Genomic DNA, 15,721 nt, shown 5'->3' with positions numbered 1-15,721 from the left:
CCAACTGTGTGTTTACACAAGAAGCGTGGCTGAGCTGCTCGTGTGATCTTCATGTGCCACTGTCTGCATTCTGCTTCGATTGGTGTTCAATCAAAAATAAAAATAAATGCTACAATCTGATACAGCGTACAAACGTGTACAGTAGGATGTGGGTTTAGTGAATTAGCTTGACTGTAAACACCCAAACTCAAAGTTAGAAACAGGAAGGTCTGCTATGAGTCACAGCTCCTTATCTCTGTGAGACGGCGCAACCTCAGCTCGGGAAGTGTCTTTATCATTGGCGCCTCTTTGATGTGCAGGAACTCTGCTTAAAAGAGTGTGACAAGGGCCAGTACTGAAATCAGTGATAAAGTAAGGCGGCATCTGCTGTAATAACTCCACAAGAAACTGAACAGAATATTTCAAAGCGTGGACTGATGGAGGTCCTACGATTGATAAGCCCCTGATATCTGTAGTGGAACAATCATAATCTCCCCCACTTTGGGAGATTCCATGGCGTTTTGGCGCGCGGGGTGGGGGTTGATATAAAGGGGCTCAATGGGTGTCCAGTGTGGAAGAGGAGCAGTGCGTGTGGGTGTGTCTCCGGGCACTTACACCTGTAGATGTGCGATGAGCCGCTCCAGTGTCACTTCCTGTTTGACCTGCAGGAAGAGGCTGCTGCTGCTCTGCACCATGCTCTCCAGGATGGCCAGGGACAGCTGCTGCAGTGAGGCATCCACTGCCTTGCTGTTGACGTAGGCTGCGATCTGAAAGAGCACACAGCACTCACAACAGTCAGCACTGCACAAGCCGCTACAGAACCAACCCACCCCCCAGCCCAGCCCAGCCCAGCCCAGCCTAAACAAGTACCAAACTAATGCCAGACAAACCCACACCTCCCCTTCTTTCACCTCCCTGTCCACCTCTTCTTCCAAGTCTCTTTTTCTGTCTATCACTCTGATGTTCTTTTCCCTGAATCTTAATCTACTTTCAACCTTCATTCCACACATTTGCATTTAAGTTAGCAGCTTGAGTCCTTTGCAGAGGTTCTCCTGGATCACCCCCATCTAAATAACAATCCTTGTCTCAATATAAAGCTTTACTCTGGACTTAGTGCCATACGTTCCCTGCCCTGCCCCCTCTACATCCATCACAAAGCCCCTGGAGTCTGATGCAGCTTGTGGTCCGTACCTTCCTGATGAAGACCGTGGAGAGGTTTTCCCAGGACACGATGCCGTGGTCCATCAGCTCCATGAAGCCCTTAAGAGTGTGGGCCATAATGACCGGGGTCCTGAGACACAGAGATGACATCATCCACATCAGCGGCACCGGTAGCGGCAAAGACTTTAGTTTTTACAAACTGACTTATCCTTACAAACTGAATTTTCTCGTTAATTCAAGTTTTTTAGTTTTTTAATTGAGGGTAGATTCATTTAATTTCAGGAACAGGGTTTTGATTTGTATTAATCTTCTCAGTTTCTAAAGCTGTGATGAAGTTGTAGCAATCGAAAGATTAAGATAACTAAGATAACACTGCCCAAGAGCACTAGGACTTGGGAAATAAAACTAAATGCTGGCATTTATGTATTTATAGTTTGCAGAAGTTGAGGTTTCAGGCTGTCCTATGCAGGATTTGAAATTGCTTTAAATGGTTTGTTCCCAGTTCTAGCCTGATACACCCTGACCACAAGAACTGTTTTTTTTTTTTTTTTAAATGATGTTTTTAAATCGTTATTCTGCACACAATTCTCCAGAAAGCATCACTTATTCTTGATTTTGTGAAGACACGATGAAAGCATTCTAGTCCAGACACACTATGAGATCTCAGTAATATTATACCCAGTTTCCACTAGCCACGTTTAGCTGAACCTCAGCGTGGCTGTGCGGGTCCAGGGGGTTTCCACTAGGGCTCAGCTGCACCTCCGCCTGTGCCGGACTAGTTTCAGGAGCACAGTTTCGTACCTCGTACCAGCTGAGTCCCAAACTGGTCCGGGTCAGTATGATGTCCTGACACAGCACCACTGCATTTGGAAATTGTAACTACAGTGATGGCGGCCGCTCTCGATGTGAGAGATGCTGTAGAAACTTTTGCAAAGAAGGAATATGTGTGTTTACCTTGGGAAAGCGATTCATCTGGAGCAGTTATTAATGCACGGTGGAAAAGTGCCACACGGGATTAATTGCTTGGAGCAGAAAGACATTTAAGAAGTGTTTGAAAAGATCGTGAAAATCCTGCTGGAGAAAGGACTGCAGGACTGCAATACAATGGGCCCTGATGAAATACATTCCTTTTTTTTTTTGTTATAAATACACGCAAATATGAAATATTCGTCCTGGATTTAAATTAAATGTCCCGATGTCTTGCAAATTCTCTCAAAATTATTGAAATACAGTTTTTAGCTTCCCCCTGTTTACACTCTCTTAAAACTATTAACATGTTTAAAACAGAGGCAAATTTTTATGTGATCAATCGCATGAAGAATAGTATATTTTAATTATATTTGTAATCCCTCATTATCGCTATAACTATATGTTAATGGTAATCCAAATACAGACGCTTTACCGACTGCAGAAATACAAACCTTACAACCTTACAAAACTTAGTGATTAATACAACTGATCCATTCATTATGGTGTCAAAGGTGTTTTTTAAAGGAATCCCATTCGCAATAAAAGTTGATGCCAAGCGCGAAGTTATTGATGTGTGTTTCTTTTATTTTGCACATTGATGAACTTGCAGGTACACAGAGAAACATGCTAACACTGAATTTGTGGAAAAGCTAGTAAGTTATGGATGCCAGAGTGTTGTAGCCGAATTTATGTACACATGTATGAGTTTTGCTTAAGAAACTGGCTGTGACTGTCATACTGTATATTTCATGATATAGATATGTAGTGACTACATGGGACAGATTTAAACCCAGCGCACTGTATTTAATAATGCAATGCAGTTCATTCTCCCACAGATAAATAATAAGGGGGAATATCTAGGATACTTAAATTAAGCTATATTGTCAATGTTAATTGGATCATGATACGGTTACAGTGAGGGAAAAAAGTATTTGATCCCCTGCTGATTTTGTATGTTTGCCCACTGACAAAGAAATGATCAGTCTATAATTTTAATGGTAGGTGTATTTTAACAGTGAGAGACAGAATAACAACAACAAAATCCAGAAAAACGCATTTCAAAAAAGTTATAAATTGATTTGCATGTTAATGAGTGAAATAAGTATTTGACCCCTTCAACTTAGTACTTGGTGGCAAAACCCTTGTTGGCAATCACAGAGGTCAGACGTTTCTTGTAGTTGGCCACCAGGTTTGCACACATCTCAGGAGGGATTTTGTCCCACTCCTCTTTGCAGATCCTCTCCAAGTCATTAAGGTTTCGAGGCTGACGTTTGGCAACTCGAACCTTCAGCTCCCTCCACATATTTTCTATGGGATTAAGGTCTGGAGACTGGCTAGGCCACTCCAGGACCTTAATGTGCTTCTTCTTGAGCCACTCCTTTGTTGCCTTGGCTGTGTGTTTTGGGTCATTGTCATGCTGGAATACCCATCCACGACCCATTTTCAATGCCCTGATTTGACCCAAGATTTGACGGTACATGGCCCCGTCCATCGTCCCTTTGATGCGGTGCAGTTGTCCTGTCCCCTTAGCAGAAAGACACCCCCAAAGCATAATGTTTCCACCTCCATGTTTGACGGTGGGGATGGTGTTCTTGGGGTCATTCCTCCTCCTCCAAACACGGCGAGTTGAGTTGATGCCAAAGAGCTAGATTTTGGTCTCATCTGACCACAACACTTTCACCCAGTTCTCCTCTGAATCATTCAGATGTTGGCAAACTTCAGACGGGCCTGTACATGTGCTTTCTTGAGCAGGGGGACCTTGCAGGCGCTGCAGGATTTCAGTCCTTCACGGTGTAGTGTGTTACCAATTGTTTTCTTGGTGACTATGGTCCCAGCTGCCTTGAGATCATTAACAAGATCCTCCCGTGTAGTTCTGGGCTGATTCCTCACCGTTCTCATGATCATTGAAACTCCACGAGGTGAGATCTTGCATGGAGCCCCAGACCGAGGGAGACTGACAGTTATTTTTTTGTTTCTTCCATTTGTGAATAATCGCACCAACCGTTGTCACCTTCTCACCAAGCTGCTTGGCGATGGTCTTGTAGCCCATTCCAGCCTTGTGTAGGTCTACAATCTTGTCCCTGACATCCTTGGACAGCTCTTTGGTCTTGGCCATGATGGAGAGTTTGGAATCTGATTGATTGTTTGCTTCTGTGGACAGGTGTCTTTTATACAGGTAACGAGCTGAGAATAGGAGCGCTCCCTTTAAGAGAGTGCTCCTAATCTCAGCTCGTTACCTGTATAAAAGACACCTGGGAGCCAGAAATCTTGCTGATTGATAGGGGATCAAATACTTATTTCCCTCATTAACATGCAAATCAATTTATAACTTTTTTGAAGTGCGTTTTTCTGGATTTTTTTGTTGTTATTCTGTCTCTCACTGTTAAAATACAGCTACCATTAAAATTATAGACTGATCATTTCTTTGTCAGTGGGCAAACGTACAAAATCAGCAGGGGATCAAATACTTTTTTCCCTCACTGTATTTATGATGCGCTAGTAACCAAAATAAACTAGATTACATTTTAAGTCGTTTGTTTTATATATTGTTTCAATGTGTCCCGGTTTCTACTTTTGAATATCTCGTATAACTTATACCACATATTATATATGTGTTAGATATCGTAAAAACGGTTCAGTCCAAAGTTTATTGCACTTTAATGTTGGCGGTATTTCAGCCTCCAGTTTAAAACACCAAATCCCAGAATGCCGAGTGTCCCAGATGCATTTTGACCTTTCGTGTCTCACTTCCTAGGGCAGCTGTACCTCAAGACAATGAGTGGAAACGCTGCCTGGCATAGTGTAGGTGTACAGTTACAGCACGGCCACACGGAGGTGCACCTGAACATGGCTAGTGGAAACGGGGTATAACAGCATGAATCTCAATCCACAACTTCTGGAGCCTTGCTCATGTCTATATTGAAAGGAATGTCAGTCTCATTCCTAGTGCTGAATAGAAAGACAAACAAACACAGGCCTGATCAGACACCTTTATGGGTGGCACAGAGACAAGAGGGGAATATTTATAGATTACAGAGAGAGACAGAGACTCAGCGACCCTTGACCACAGACACAGAGAACCTCTCACAAGGCAGGGCCGACTGGGGCATAGCACTGACAGAGGAAGAAGGTCCGAGTTCAAATGGTCTGTGCTATACCTCCTTTGTGAAGAGCAAGGGTCAGGTTTCAAAAGGGAACAAGATACCCTAATGCAGGGATCGGGAAATGGTTGAGACCAAATGTGACACTGAAGACGTCACAGGGAACTTTAACGAACAAATACTTTTATAAAGGAACTTCGGCTGGGGCACACCCATTCTGTGGAGCTGCTCAATGCCCCTGCGGCCGAGAGACATTAAGTGACACAGTGCTATACTGCCAGAATCAATGGCTTTTTGCAAGTGTGAAGTCTAAGTGCATACTAGAGTGCAAGTCTGCTGACAATGGAGAGAGAAACACAGTCTACAAGTGTATAAACCACATCCATGTTACTGTGTACATGTTACTATGTAGTCAGACTTGAAATGCCTTTTTAGTACTCTTCAAATACTTACTGTAATAATACTTACTCCCCTATCAATCCCCCTCCCCCCACGCTCAGTTCTAGCCATCTCCTCCTCTCTGTCACAAATGTCAGCTTCAGAAGGTAGAGGAGATCAGGAAAGGGCGAGTTTAGACTGGATTGAACTGGGGGGAATGTAATCTGAAACGTATTTGAAAAACACTGCAAGCACACTTGATCCTAAAACTGATCCCCAGTGCCCCCCCCCTCAGTGGTTCACAACAGAAAGCTCAGGCTCTGCCACTCACTCGCTGCCATTCTCCACGATGTGCACCAGCAGGGTGTGCCCGTCACGGCTGATGAACTCCTGGGCGAAGGTGACGTCTGTGGACACGCCAGCCAGCTGCTTCAGAGAGTCACAGCGCACCCCCGAGTCCGAGTTCTGGATCCCCTTGAAGAGCTCGTCAGCATAGCGACCCTGAGAGAGAGGGACAGTAGGGGAGAGAGGGGTGAAGTGTATGAACCAGGGGAGAGGGAAGGTTGGAGAGAGGGGGACATCGAGAGAAGGTGAGAGAGAGGGATGGTGAGAAGGTGAGAGAGAGGGTTGGAGAGAGGGAGGGAAAGTGGAGGAGATAAAAAGACGAGAGGGGAGAGAGATGGTGGCGGAAGGCTTCTTTCTTGTGTTTGTTGTGTGTGCATTGGTCTATCTGCCCTGTACTTTAATGGAGGGTGTGGCAAAAATCTTCAACTCGTGGAATCTGTGTTTTATAGATTGTATAGATTGTAAAAATATATAAGTGAAAATATCTTTGCAAGGCATTCATTCACCAGTGGATCTTTAAAGACTGCTGCTGATATATATATATATCATTATCCTATAATCGATCCACCACTGGATGAAGGCCTCCCCAAGAAGGTTCCACTTGCTTTGATCTACAGCTTCCCTTTTCCATGTCACGCCTGCAAATATACAGCTCTGGAAAAAATGAAGAGACCACTTAACATTGATTTCTGAACTTGGAGTGGTCTCTTCATTTTTTCCAGAGCTGTACATTAAAAAAAAAAAAAACTATAGCCAATTAAAGCAGTACAAAAACAGCCCATTACTGCATTTATTGTATTTGCGCATGCCAGGTTAGTTTCGTTTCGTGCAAATCCTCTAAGTTTCGGTTTCAACTTTCAGGAGGAGTCCGTGTAATAGTGGTAACATTTTTGTCTGTCAGCTGGTCTCACAGCAGTGTTTTCTGCACATTCACTCTATGTGATTGACACGCACGCTGTCACTATATTCACATGCGCCTGTTAAGTGTGTCCATTACTGCATTTAGGGATCGGAAAACAAACCCAGACCAAGAGAGGCTGTTTTGGGCTGGGGGCGTTGTGCGAGTGTTACTGTTCCTGAAGGCAGCAAACCCGGGGGGGGGGTACTACGGCTTTGTTCCTCCCACATAGAGAGGAGTGTGGGGATGGGAGACGGTGACTCACTGGCACCACTCAACTGGTTCCCTATTTGGCAACAATGAGTGATCTGACGCGTTGTACATGCGCCGCACTGAAAGGGGGATTTGAGATCCAAAGTGGTTTGATTACTTTCTTGTTTTCTTTTTGTTGGTATTCTTTATTCATAGAGAAGCAGAGGAGTCTCAATTGCTGCCTGGCTCTCCTGGTCTGAGCAGGTGTCTCTGATCAGAACTGGTTGCCAAACGCTGTACCAGCTGGGGCTACAGCTTCCCTGCAGTTACTCACTGTTTTCTCTCAGAGGGAGGAAGAGGAGCCTCCCACATGCATAAAAATGCACTTAGCAAACTTATAATTGATAGGCTGATTTACAGCATTCACATACATCCTCGCTAGGTGTGTACAAAACCCCAGCTGCACTGTCAGTGCTCAGTGTGGCAGGGAACTGCAGCGTGTCCAATCCAGACTTGTGTTTGCTGCTTTTCCCTGCGTGTAAAAGCTGTTTGTCTCCTCTCAGCATGCAGCCGCAGCCTCTGCACAATCTGCGGCTACAATAATTCCTTTGTCTTCTAACAAGGCGACTGCCATGAACGAGTTAGGGTCACACGAGAGAGACGGAGAGAGGAAGGGTGTGAGGGCCGAGGACGGAAAGAATTTTGCAGAGTCACCTGGGATCAGATTTTTAAGAGAAAAAAGAGGTTTGGAACCTATTTATTAGAGTGCAGTTTCTGTCATATGAAAAAAATAAAGTAACACAAAAGAAATTAAAATAACTGATCATCTGCAGATGTTTGTTTCTGGAACTGTTTTGTGTGCAGGTCACTCCAGATTGAAACTGACCTGTGTGAGATTGAGGGGAGGGTACCCGGACAGAGAGGATATCTCAGTACAGAGAGGGGAGGAATTGGCAACACGGGTGGGAGGCTGTCCGAGGGACTTACCGGCGCTTTAGTGAGGCGGAGAATACTGCCATTCTTAATATCCAGACGATTCTAGGACACACACAAAACAAAACGCAATAAATATAAAGCAATAAAGAAAAGGAAAGAAATCCAGGAGCTCTTTACATAAAAATCCTTCATGTATTCATTAATTCACTGATTCACTAGTGCCTTTTTAAAATGTTTTATTCATTAAAAGAGAATTTCAGAAATACTGCTGCAGTGAACAAAGGGGCCTGGTTATGAGAATTTACAGCATTGCAACATGAACTGCAATTTCAGGGCCAGTTTCAGCCTGACCTACTACCTATTGTGCAGCCTGCTGTGACTCAGAGGGGAGTGTATCAGCAAGATAGAGAGAGTGGGAGATGGGAAAAGACAGAAAGACACACAGAGAGAGCGCAAGAGAGAGAGAGAGAGAGAGAGATAGAGAAAAGAGAGAGAGCTCATGTCCACACCTGCTCAGACAACTCCCAGCTTTCGGCTACTAAAGCTCAGCCTGCAGTTTCACTTCCTGCTGTCTAGTAGGTCCTGTACTGCTGTTTCAGCCTCACAGAAACACATCCCAGTCACCCTGTGAGATTCACTTATTGCACTGTACAGAACCAGCATTTGCCTAAATGTTATCAATGTTTTCGTTTTCTTTTTTCTTTTTTTTGGCTGGGTAAATGATTGGTGGTTGGCAGGCATTAAGGGTCATTTATTTATTTACCCAAACATCTATCTTGTTACACAATTAAGATAATGTGCTCCTGTAAAGTCCCTACTTGTCAAAAGGAAATTCTTTTTTAATACAGAGATTCGCTGTCACTGTGTCGTTGTTTGTGAAGGTCGCTGTCTAGTTCAGTTTTTTCATCTCTCTCTCTGTGCTATGGGCCAAGAGCTGCACACTCTGTTCCCAGAGTCCTTGCGTCTCTGTTTACTCTGTTTGAGTCAGTTTGTTGCCGACTCCCCCACCCTGAAGCACGTAAATACTGATAAAGCATTCCCTGCAAAGCCGGACGTCATGGCAACAAGAAAGGACAGAATCCTAACCCTTTCAGAGCTGAACTGCCTGGAATGTCTTGAAACATCTAAGTGTCAATGATGTCTTCCTATTATGACATCACTTAATTATCGGATGAATCCTGTCACACGTTGGGCTGCATTCATTTCAAGGGATAAACAGAGAGGAAGCAATCTGCACACTCTCACCATTAATGAACTACAGAGACTACCTTTGTGCCACTTCCTGCTGACAGACTATTACACTCAGTCAACAGCTTTGAAGGGTGAGGTCGCAGTTCTGAGATGTATTCCTTTATACATGTTTACCTTCCCAGAAAATAAGTTTAGTCTTAGTTTTGATTACATCATTATGATATTAAAGAGAATTAAATCAAGCATTAAAATCATCCGCAGACACCTTTGTGCTGTAAGCAATGTAACGTCAGTCACTCGAGAGAAGACCCTCTCGCCCTGACTTCTCGTTCCTAGAGCTCTCACCGACTCAGTAATGTAGGTCTGGATGCCATCAGCGTACTGCAGTGCATAGTTATCTGGGCTGGCAAGGTTCCACCTGCAGAGAAAAACAAAGAGAAAAAACACAGACATTAGACTGGCAGACTGGGGCTGTAATCTCGAAGATGGCCTTGACTGACCATCTGACCACCTTTCCAAAGCCTCCTGAAAAACACTCCAAATGAGATCCAGATCAAAATCCATCTTGTCTGCTTCTCAATCTTTAAACTATTATGACCTACACAGTGCTACCTTCCACTGCTCACTATGGCAGGTCAGATCACAGCCCCCCATTGATTAGGTTCTCAGTTCCACCACATGCTTATTAGTAACGCATCCTGGAGTGCATGCCTGTCAGCAAACTCCTACGCAGCATTAATGAACAGTCAGCTGTCTGACCCGTGTGAACAAAAATTGAGGGCATCTGCTTTTGTAATCACATCTCTTTATATATATATTTATATAAATAGACGTGATTACATGGAATTATGCAATAAAGTAACTATTTTCCATGTTACTAAGGCATTTTGCAGAGGCATGGAGGATGGGTTTACAAAGACAGAATGAAATGTGTGAACAATACAATACTCACCCATCACAGACTTCTTTAATTACAGCCGACAGGGGCTTTTTCTGCAAGAGAGACGACACTCACTGAGGCCGACCGATTCAAGGGAACCAATTTCACAAACTGAAACTGAGAGGTTATGTAACAAGATACTGGCCATGTGGTTGTTACATGGAAACCAACACACGGCACGCGCAGCCTCTGTGAAAAGGAAGTTTGCAAACAGCCACACAAAATGTTTTTCACTGATGCGACTGCTTCACAAAAGACACTGAAAAAATAATTCAAGAACATCTGCCCTCTGACCAAAAGACAAGAATATTCCCCATTTGTGTGGAGCTGTGCTACAATGTGCGGTTCGCCCAATCCCAGGAAACTGAGGCTGGTATTCTCAGGCTTTAGCTAAAGCCACAGGATGACTTTCTCTCTCAGCTTTACCCACACGCCTTCCACACGGCTGGATACCTGGATGAAACCGAGAGCTCAGCACCAGGCTGCCCCGGCCTTGTCAGAGCAGGGAGCTAGGCATGCTGGGTACATGAAAATATCTTGAACGCTTATGATCAAAATCACCTCTGATAATGACAGACTATCACCCCTACCAACCCTCCCCTGTGGGCCAGCCTGTACCTGGTCCAGGTCAATGAGCTGAGGGTATGCCCCTGGCATCTGGATGGCAATCTTCACGATGTCCTTCTGAGGAGGCATGGTGAGGTCTTGTGTGGGCACGCAGCTTTGGCCTACTTGGGGGGCTCTCTGGGGTTGACTGGGGTGAGACCCTAAAAAGAAAAAGAAAGACACAAAGTTCTCATCACCTGACTTCATAAAGCGAAGCTTCATGCTGCCAGACCTGCCATCTGTAAAACAGGACCTCACGGCTTGTAGGTAATACAAGTCACTGTTGATCTCCCACCCACAGGCGCTCACACAACAGAGAAGGAGGAACACTGAGATCAGGAATATCCAACCACTGGTTTCACTGTTACTGTGCTCTAACACATAAAGAGAGAGAACGTACTTGACTTCACACAAATGAGATGTCCTCTTTACATATGTAAATATTGTGTGTAGACTAATCGGGTGTTATATTAACATCATTCTCATTTACAAAATCTACAAAAACTCTACGGTCCGAAGTACAGCTGGGTTTACAGCAGCCCGTGTATACACTATTAAGTGCCTGTAAATATGGACATCCTGCCGAGATCATTAAACACTCATATACAAGGGAGTTTTATGAATTAACTGGAGCATCTCCAAACGTGGATTGCAGGCTCAAGTAATTCCATACGTTCAAAACAACTATCAGCAGAAGGTTAGGCTCCGAATATCTTGAAAGCGCTGGGGGTTATAATGCAGAAATGGACTACCACTGTGTAGCAGTTGACCCAAACAAACACAATTTTAAGGTTGCATGTGGCTATAGGAAACCTACTCAAAATGAGGTTACAACCAATAAAATAACCAGAACCTGATAGTGGCTGATGTACAATAGTCTGCAGCTTGAAGGGGATCAAAACCACATGTTCACTGATCTCCCCCCTGATGGAAGAACAAGTTATTAATACACATTGTGTCTGCACAATGAATCTCAGAGCTGAAAGTATTGTGGTGATGCTTAACATGTGTGGGATGAAGCCCACTCTTCTGTCAGCTGTGCTTCGGTGTGCACATTGTTTCTGGAGCTGATTGCAGGCCCTTGTGATACAGCCCCTTGGCGCAACAGCACCAGAAACAAACAAATAAAAATAGGTGTGAAAAACCCCAGTGTATATGCGGTTTCTGCGTGTGGACAAGCTTAGCGTACTTAATGAAGGAAGGAGGTCAGCACTGCTCACGGCAGTGCTGTTGGGGGGGAAGTGACAATGCACATAGCCCCGCCTCCCAATCTAATTAGGTCCAAGTGACCAACAGTCTGCAGCCCCCCTGCATCAAGAGTGAACTACTCTTAGCAGCAAAGTACTGGGTGCCAGTGAGAAAATTGTTTGTTACTTTGTGAACGACTGCTTTTTTGTATTTATGGATGAGTTTTATTTAAAAGCTATTCATCATGTGTCATAGGAACAACCCTTCCAGCAGATATCAGTAATGTGAACAAATCAAAAGTGCAGCCATGGCCTTGACCTTGTTCTGGCATTTTTCGCTATAGTAAGCAGCACTTCAGACAAGCCTCAGAAACCAAAAAACACAGTTCTGCGGCACTTCCAGTCATTACAACATTCATTGTGGGCGTTGCAGTGATGAAAGGGAGTACGGTTAAGAAAGATGCCCAGCATTGCAGGCCATCGCAGCTTACTCCTTTAGTACATTCACGGCAGAGCTGGGCTAATTAATATTACACCGCCTGGAGTATTAAAATATCTTTAAATTACCCACACATGTACCGTAAGCCTTGGAGCAAGGGGAGGGGGTCCAAACAAAGGAAATTGCATTCTTTAATCCTGCCAAGTCTCCTGCTTTTCATTAAACCTGGGAGCAGAGCTACACTGGTAACACCAACAGGGCTTAGTTTCTGCATCACAGGAAAATCAAAGCCCAAGTCTGAAGCAACAATCAGATTTCCAGGTTTACTGCCCCCTTCCTGCAACGTGCCCCAGCTTGAACAGGCCCACAGCTGGGTTGGAGTTGAGTAACGAGAACAGGCTCCTGGGAGGAGTGCAATGCAAGCCAGTCCTGCGAGCTGCAGAAACACACATTCCAAAGCACTGTTAACAGCCATCCCATGACCACAAGAACTGACAGCCTGGGTATAAAACTAAAACTGAACAGCCATTAACTCCTGCTACCCATGTCCCTGAATGCCACAGGTAACACCCAGGAGAAACGTTTTCCCCCCAGAGCACTGGGAAAAACAACCCTGCCTGGTCAGGAAATCAGTCCTCCAACAGTGGTGTTTTTTTCAGGGTTGACAGACAACCTAGAGAATGCTCAACGGATATTAAAGGCCAGCAGACTCACACAGACCATTTGACCTTGCTGAACTCATTTCCTACAGAGACGAGTCCATTTCTTTCTAGCACAGCAATTCCTTCTTCAACAACCAAGCTATTACTAAGCACTCTACTACAAGACAGGACAGGAAAGGAAAGGACGGGCACTAACAGATTTTGTAAAAGACATTTCTGACCCACAGGTATAGCAGGACACAGCATGCTCCTACTGGGCCACACTCATAACTCTCTGGCACAATCATCTCATTCTCAACCTTTGTTGAGCTTGGCTGTAAGAAAAAACTGTCTGTACAGGTTCCCTAACAGCACAGGTGTTACTGCTGGACACTAAGAGCCAGCTTAGAATTTCACACAAGACAATAGATTTAACAGTGCGGTCAGAGCATTTCTAAACTAAAATTATAAATAAATAAACACTACTGGGAACTGTTAAAAAAAAAAACTTAATAAAAATCTCCAAAGCTACAGCGAGAATTCTGGGCTCGTATTATGTTGGTATCAATGACAGGTGTTAAATCTGGCACACTGAGAATATGCTGGTGTGGCCTATGACTAGTTACACACCAGTGCCAGTCTGTGCCAAGATGCTGGAGGCCATTATAATGACGAGGCTGTCCTTCTGCAGCAGCTGTTCCCTTGTAGTCGGGGATCAAGGCGGAGAGGGGGGACTTTGTAATATGAGGCCCTGAGTAGCAGCACGCTCCTGTCAGAGCTGAGAATTCCGAGGTGTCTGCTGCCCTTTGACCTCCTGCAGCCACCAATAGGACCGGCTGCTTCTCTCCCCCAGGCTCTATCTGGCCGGGCTCTGCAGCACTGTGCTCAGCTCTGCCCCTGTGAGAGAGCACACACACACACCAGAAGAAAACGCTCTCTCTCCTTGGGCTCACTTCGCCGTCCTTTGCCCTCGAGTCAGCAAGCTTAAAAAAACATCTTTAAAGCAATTAATGGCATCGTTACAGCCCACATTAGGCCGCTTCACAATTGAAATTTCATCTGCTTGGCATCCCACACTGATCACTTGATAAAAGCAGATTCTGTCAGCCTTCCGGACAGCTTGGCCACACGGGGAGCCCATGCATTCTCACAGATGTCCATTTCCTTTACAAATTGTGGCTCCAGTGCCTGGCCTCTTTAGTCTGTATTTTTCAAACAATGAGTGATTATTTAGACATTCCCCATACTAGTTTCATATTGAGGAACACTGTTCTGGGTTTAATTGAGCAGAACCAATTGTTCCACTTTCAGGGGAGGCCAGAAGAGTGAACTCACACAGTACTGACGTCTAGTTTCCATGAAGTCATGACTTACTGAACTTAATGGTTTCCTTTCTGGATATTGTTTTAAATGACATTTCGCTGTAATGTATATGTCTGGGGTGCAGGGCATTTTTTTTAAGATCTGCACAAAGAGGAGTGTGAAGAAAGTACAGATTTCATGAACGCCAAGAATGGAGTATTCATCAGGGTTTCACTAAAGAAAAATGACAAATATGGTGTGAGACTTACCAAGGGGTAAAGACAGTTACAGACCTATAACAGACAGATAATCGAGTTTTACTGTCAGTTTTCACAATCATTCTTAATATCATTTTGATCAGATAACAAAAGCAACAATAATAAATGATGCAGCTGATTTATTTTATTAAATCAAACTCATAGCAAGTTGCAGAGCCTCGCACCCACACCGCTCAACAACTACAAACACAACCTCGTCTTTTGCATACAAAGCAGACATTCCTGGCTGGCTACAAGCACACCACTACCCCCATCCCGTTGGAAACTGGAGATAATATACCAATACAGCACACCAAACACAAAGACAACAGGTAATGTGTCTCTGGGACGAACCCACCCCCAGGCCATTCATTTTTGCCAACACAGGCACATACACGGCAATAAAACAAGCGCTTACACGCACACATACACTCAGCAATGATCCTGCTGTCCAAATGAACCCCCCCTAGTGTGGTGTAGACTTCTTTGCTTTCATTTCTTGCTAGAAAAAACTTTTTTCACCCTTACCTGCACAAATCGGGTTTTATAGTCCTGGAAGAATCGTCGGAAAATAATGATTTAAAAAGGCTAAATCATTTGTATTCCTCCAGGTCTTGCACGCAATCCTTGTGCAAAGTTAGTGCTAACTCCCGCAGTACAGTGGAGCAGCTCTGCCGTGCCAAGATGATTGATCACAGCCCCAGTTCCGGGTTGAACAGGCCGAGCAAGTGCGCTCCCCGCCCCCTGCAGGAGAGACTGTCCGGCCGCTGGGAAGGTTCACACTTTTCCGTGGAGGAGGGCTGGAAATCGTCACACAGCGACTTCAGTTTACTTAAGTAAAGTATAATCCAGTCATATTGTGCGCTGAACTCAACATCTTTCGATCTCTTTGGAAACGAAATCACAAATAATGACCCCCCGAAATAGGAAAACACGACTTTCCCATTTGTTCACGATTTTCGTAGGTGTCTCCTTACATTTTAATTTTCAACCTGGACAGAGAAATGTTGAAGATAAAAATGTATCCTAAATCTTATGCCTTTGTCTTGCAATTGTAAATATGCTTTGCATTGCCTCTGTAATTAACATGAAGGATATTTTTTATTGCATTGGATTTGTGCACTTATTTTGTGGATTATTAGCTTATTAGTCTTATGGGTCTGGTCTGAAGAGCTCGATCAACTTCACCAGCTTTCAAA

The 15,721-nt window shown here is 44.3% G+C and overlaps 1 protein-coding gene across 1 annotated transcript in view; it reads right to left on the bottom strand.

The window, feature by feature from the left end:
* elmo3 (engulfment and cell motility 3) overlaps positions 1-15,460 on the bottom strand; it is a 32,588-nt gene extending 17,128 nt beyond the window's left edge. Inside the window, exons 1-8 of the mRNA XM_066713628.1 lie at positions 15,051-15,460; positions 10,709-10,857; positions 10,103-10,143; positions 9,496-9,568; positions 8,011-8,061; positions 5,920-6,089; positions 1,171-1,270; positions 595-746 (exon numbers count right to left, since the gene is read on the bottom strand). Of these exons, the coding sequence (XP_066569725.1) occupies positions 595-746; positions 1,171-1,270; positions 5,920-6,089; positions 8,011-8,061; positions 9,496-9,568; positions 10,103-10,143; positions 10,709-10,786 (665 nt within the window). The 5' untranslated portion in view covers positions 10,787-10,857; positions 15,051-15,460. The remainder of the gene's footprint in view (positions 1-594; positions 747-1,170; positions 1,271-5,919; positions 6,090-8,010; positions 8,062-9,495; positions 9,569-10,102; positions 10,144-10,708; positions 10,858-15,050) is intronic.
* Positions 15,461-15,721: the final 261 nt, after the last annotated feature.

This window comes from Amia ocellicauda, chromosome 9 (genome assembly GCF_036373705.1).
Source record: "Amia ocellicauda isolate fAmiCal2 chromosome 9, fAmiCal2.hap1, whole genome shotgun sequence".
NCBI classification, from domain to species: domain Eukaryota; kingdom Metazoa; phylum Chordata; class Actinopteri; order Amiiformes; family Amiidae; genus Amia; species Amia ocellicauda.
This window is presented reverse-complemented; position numbering and strand designations above follow the sequence as displayed.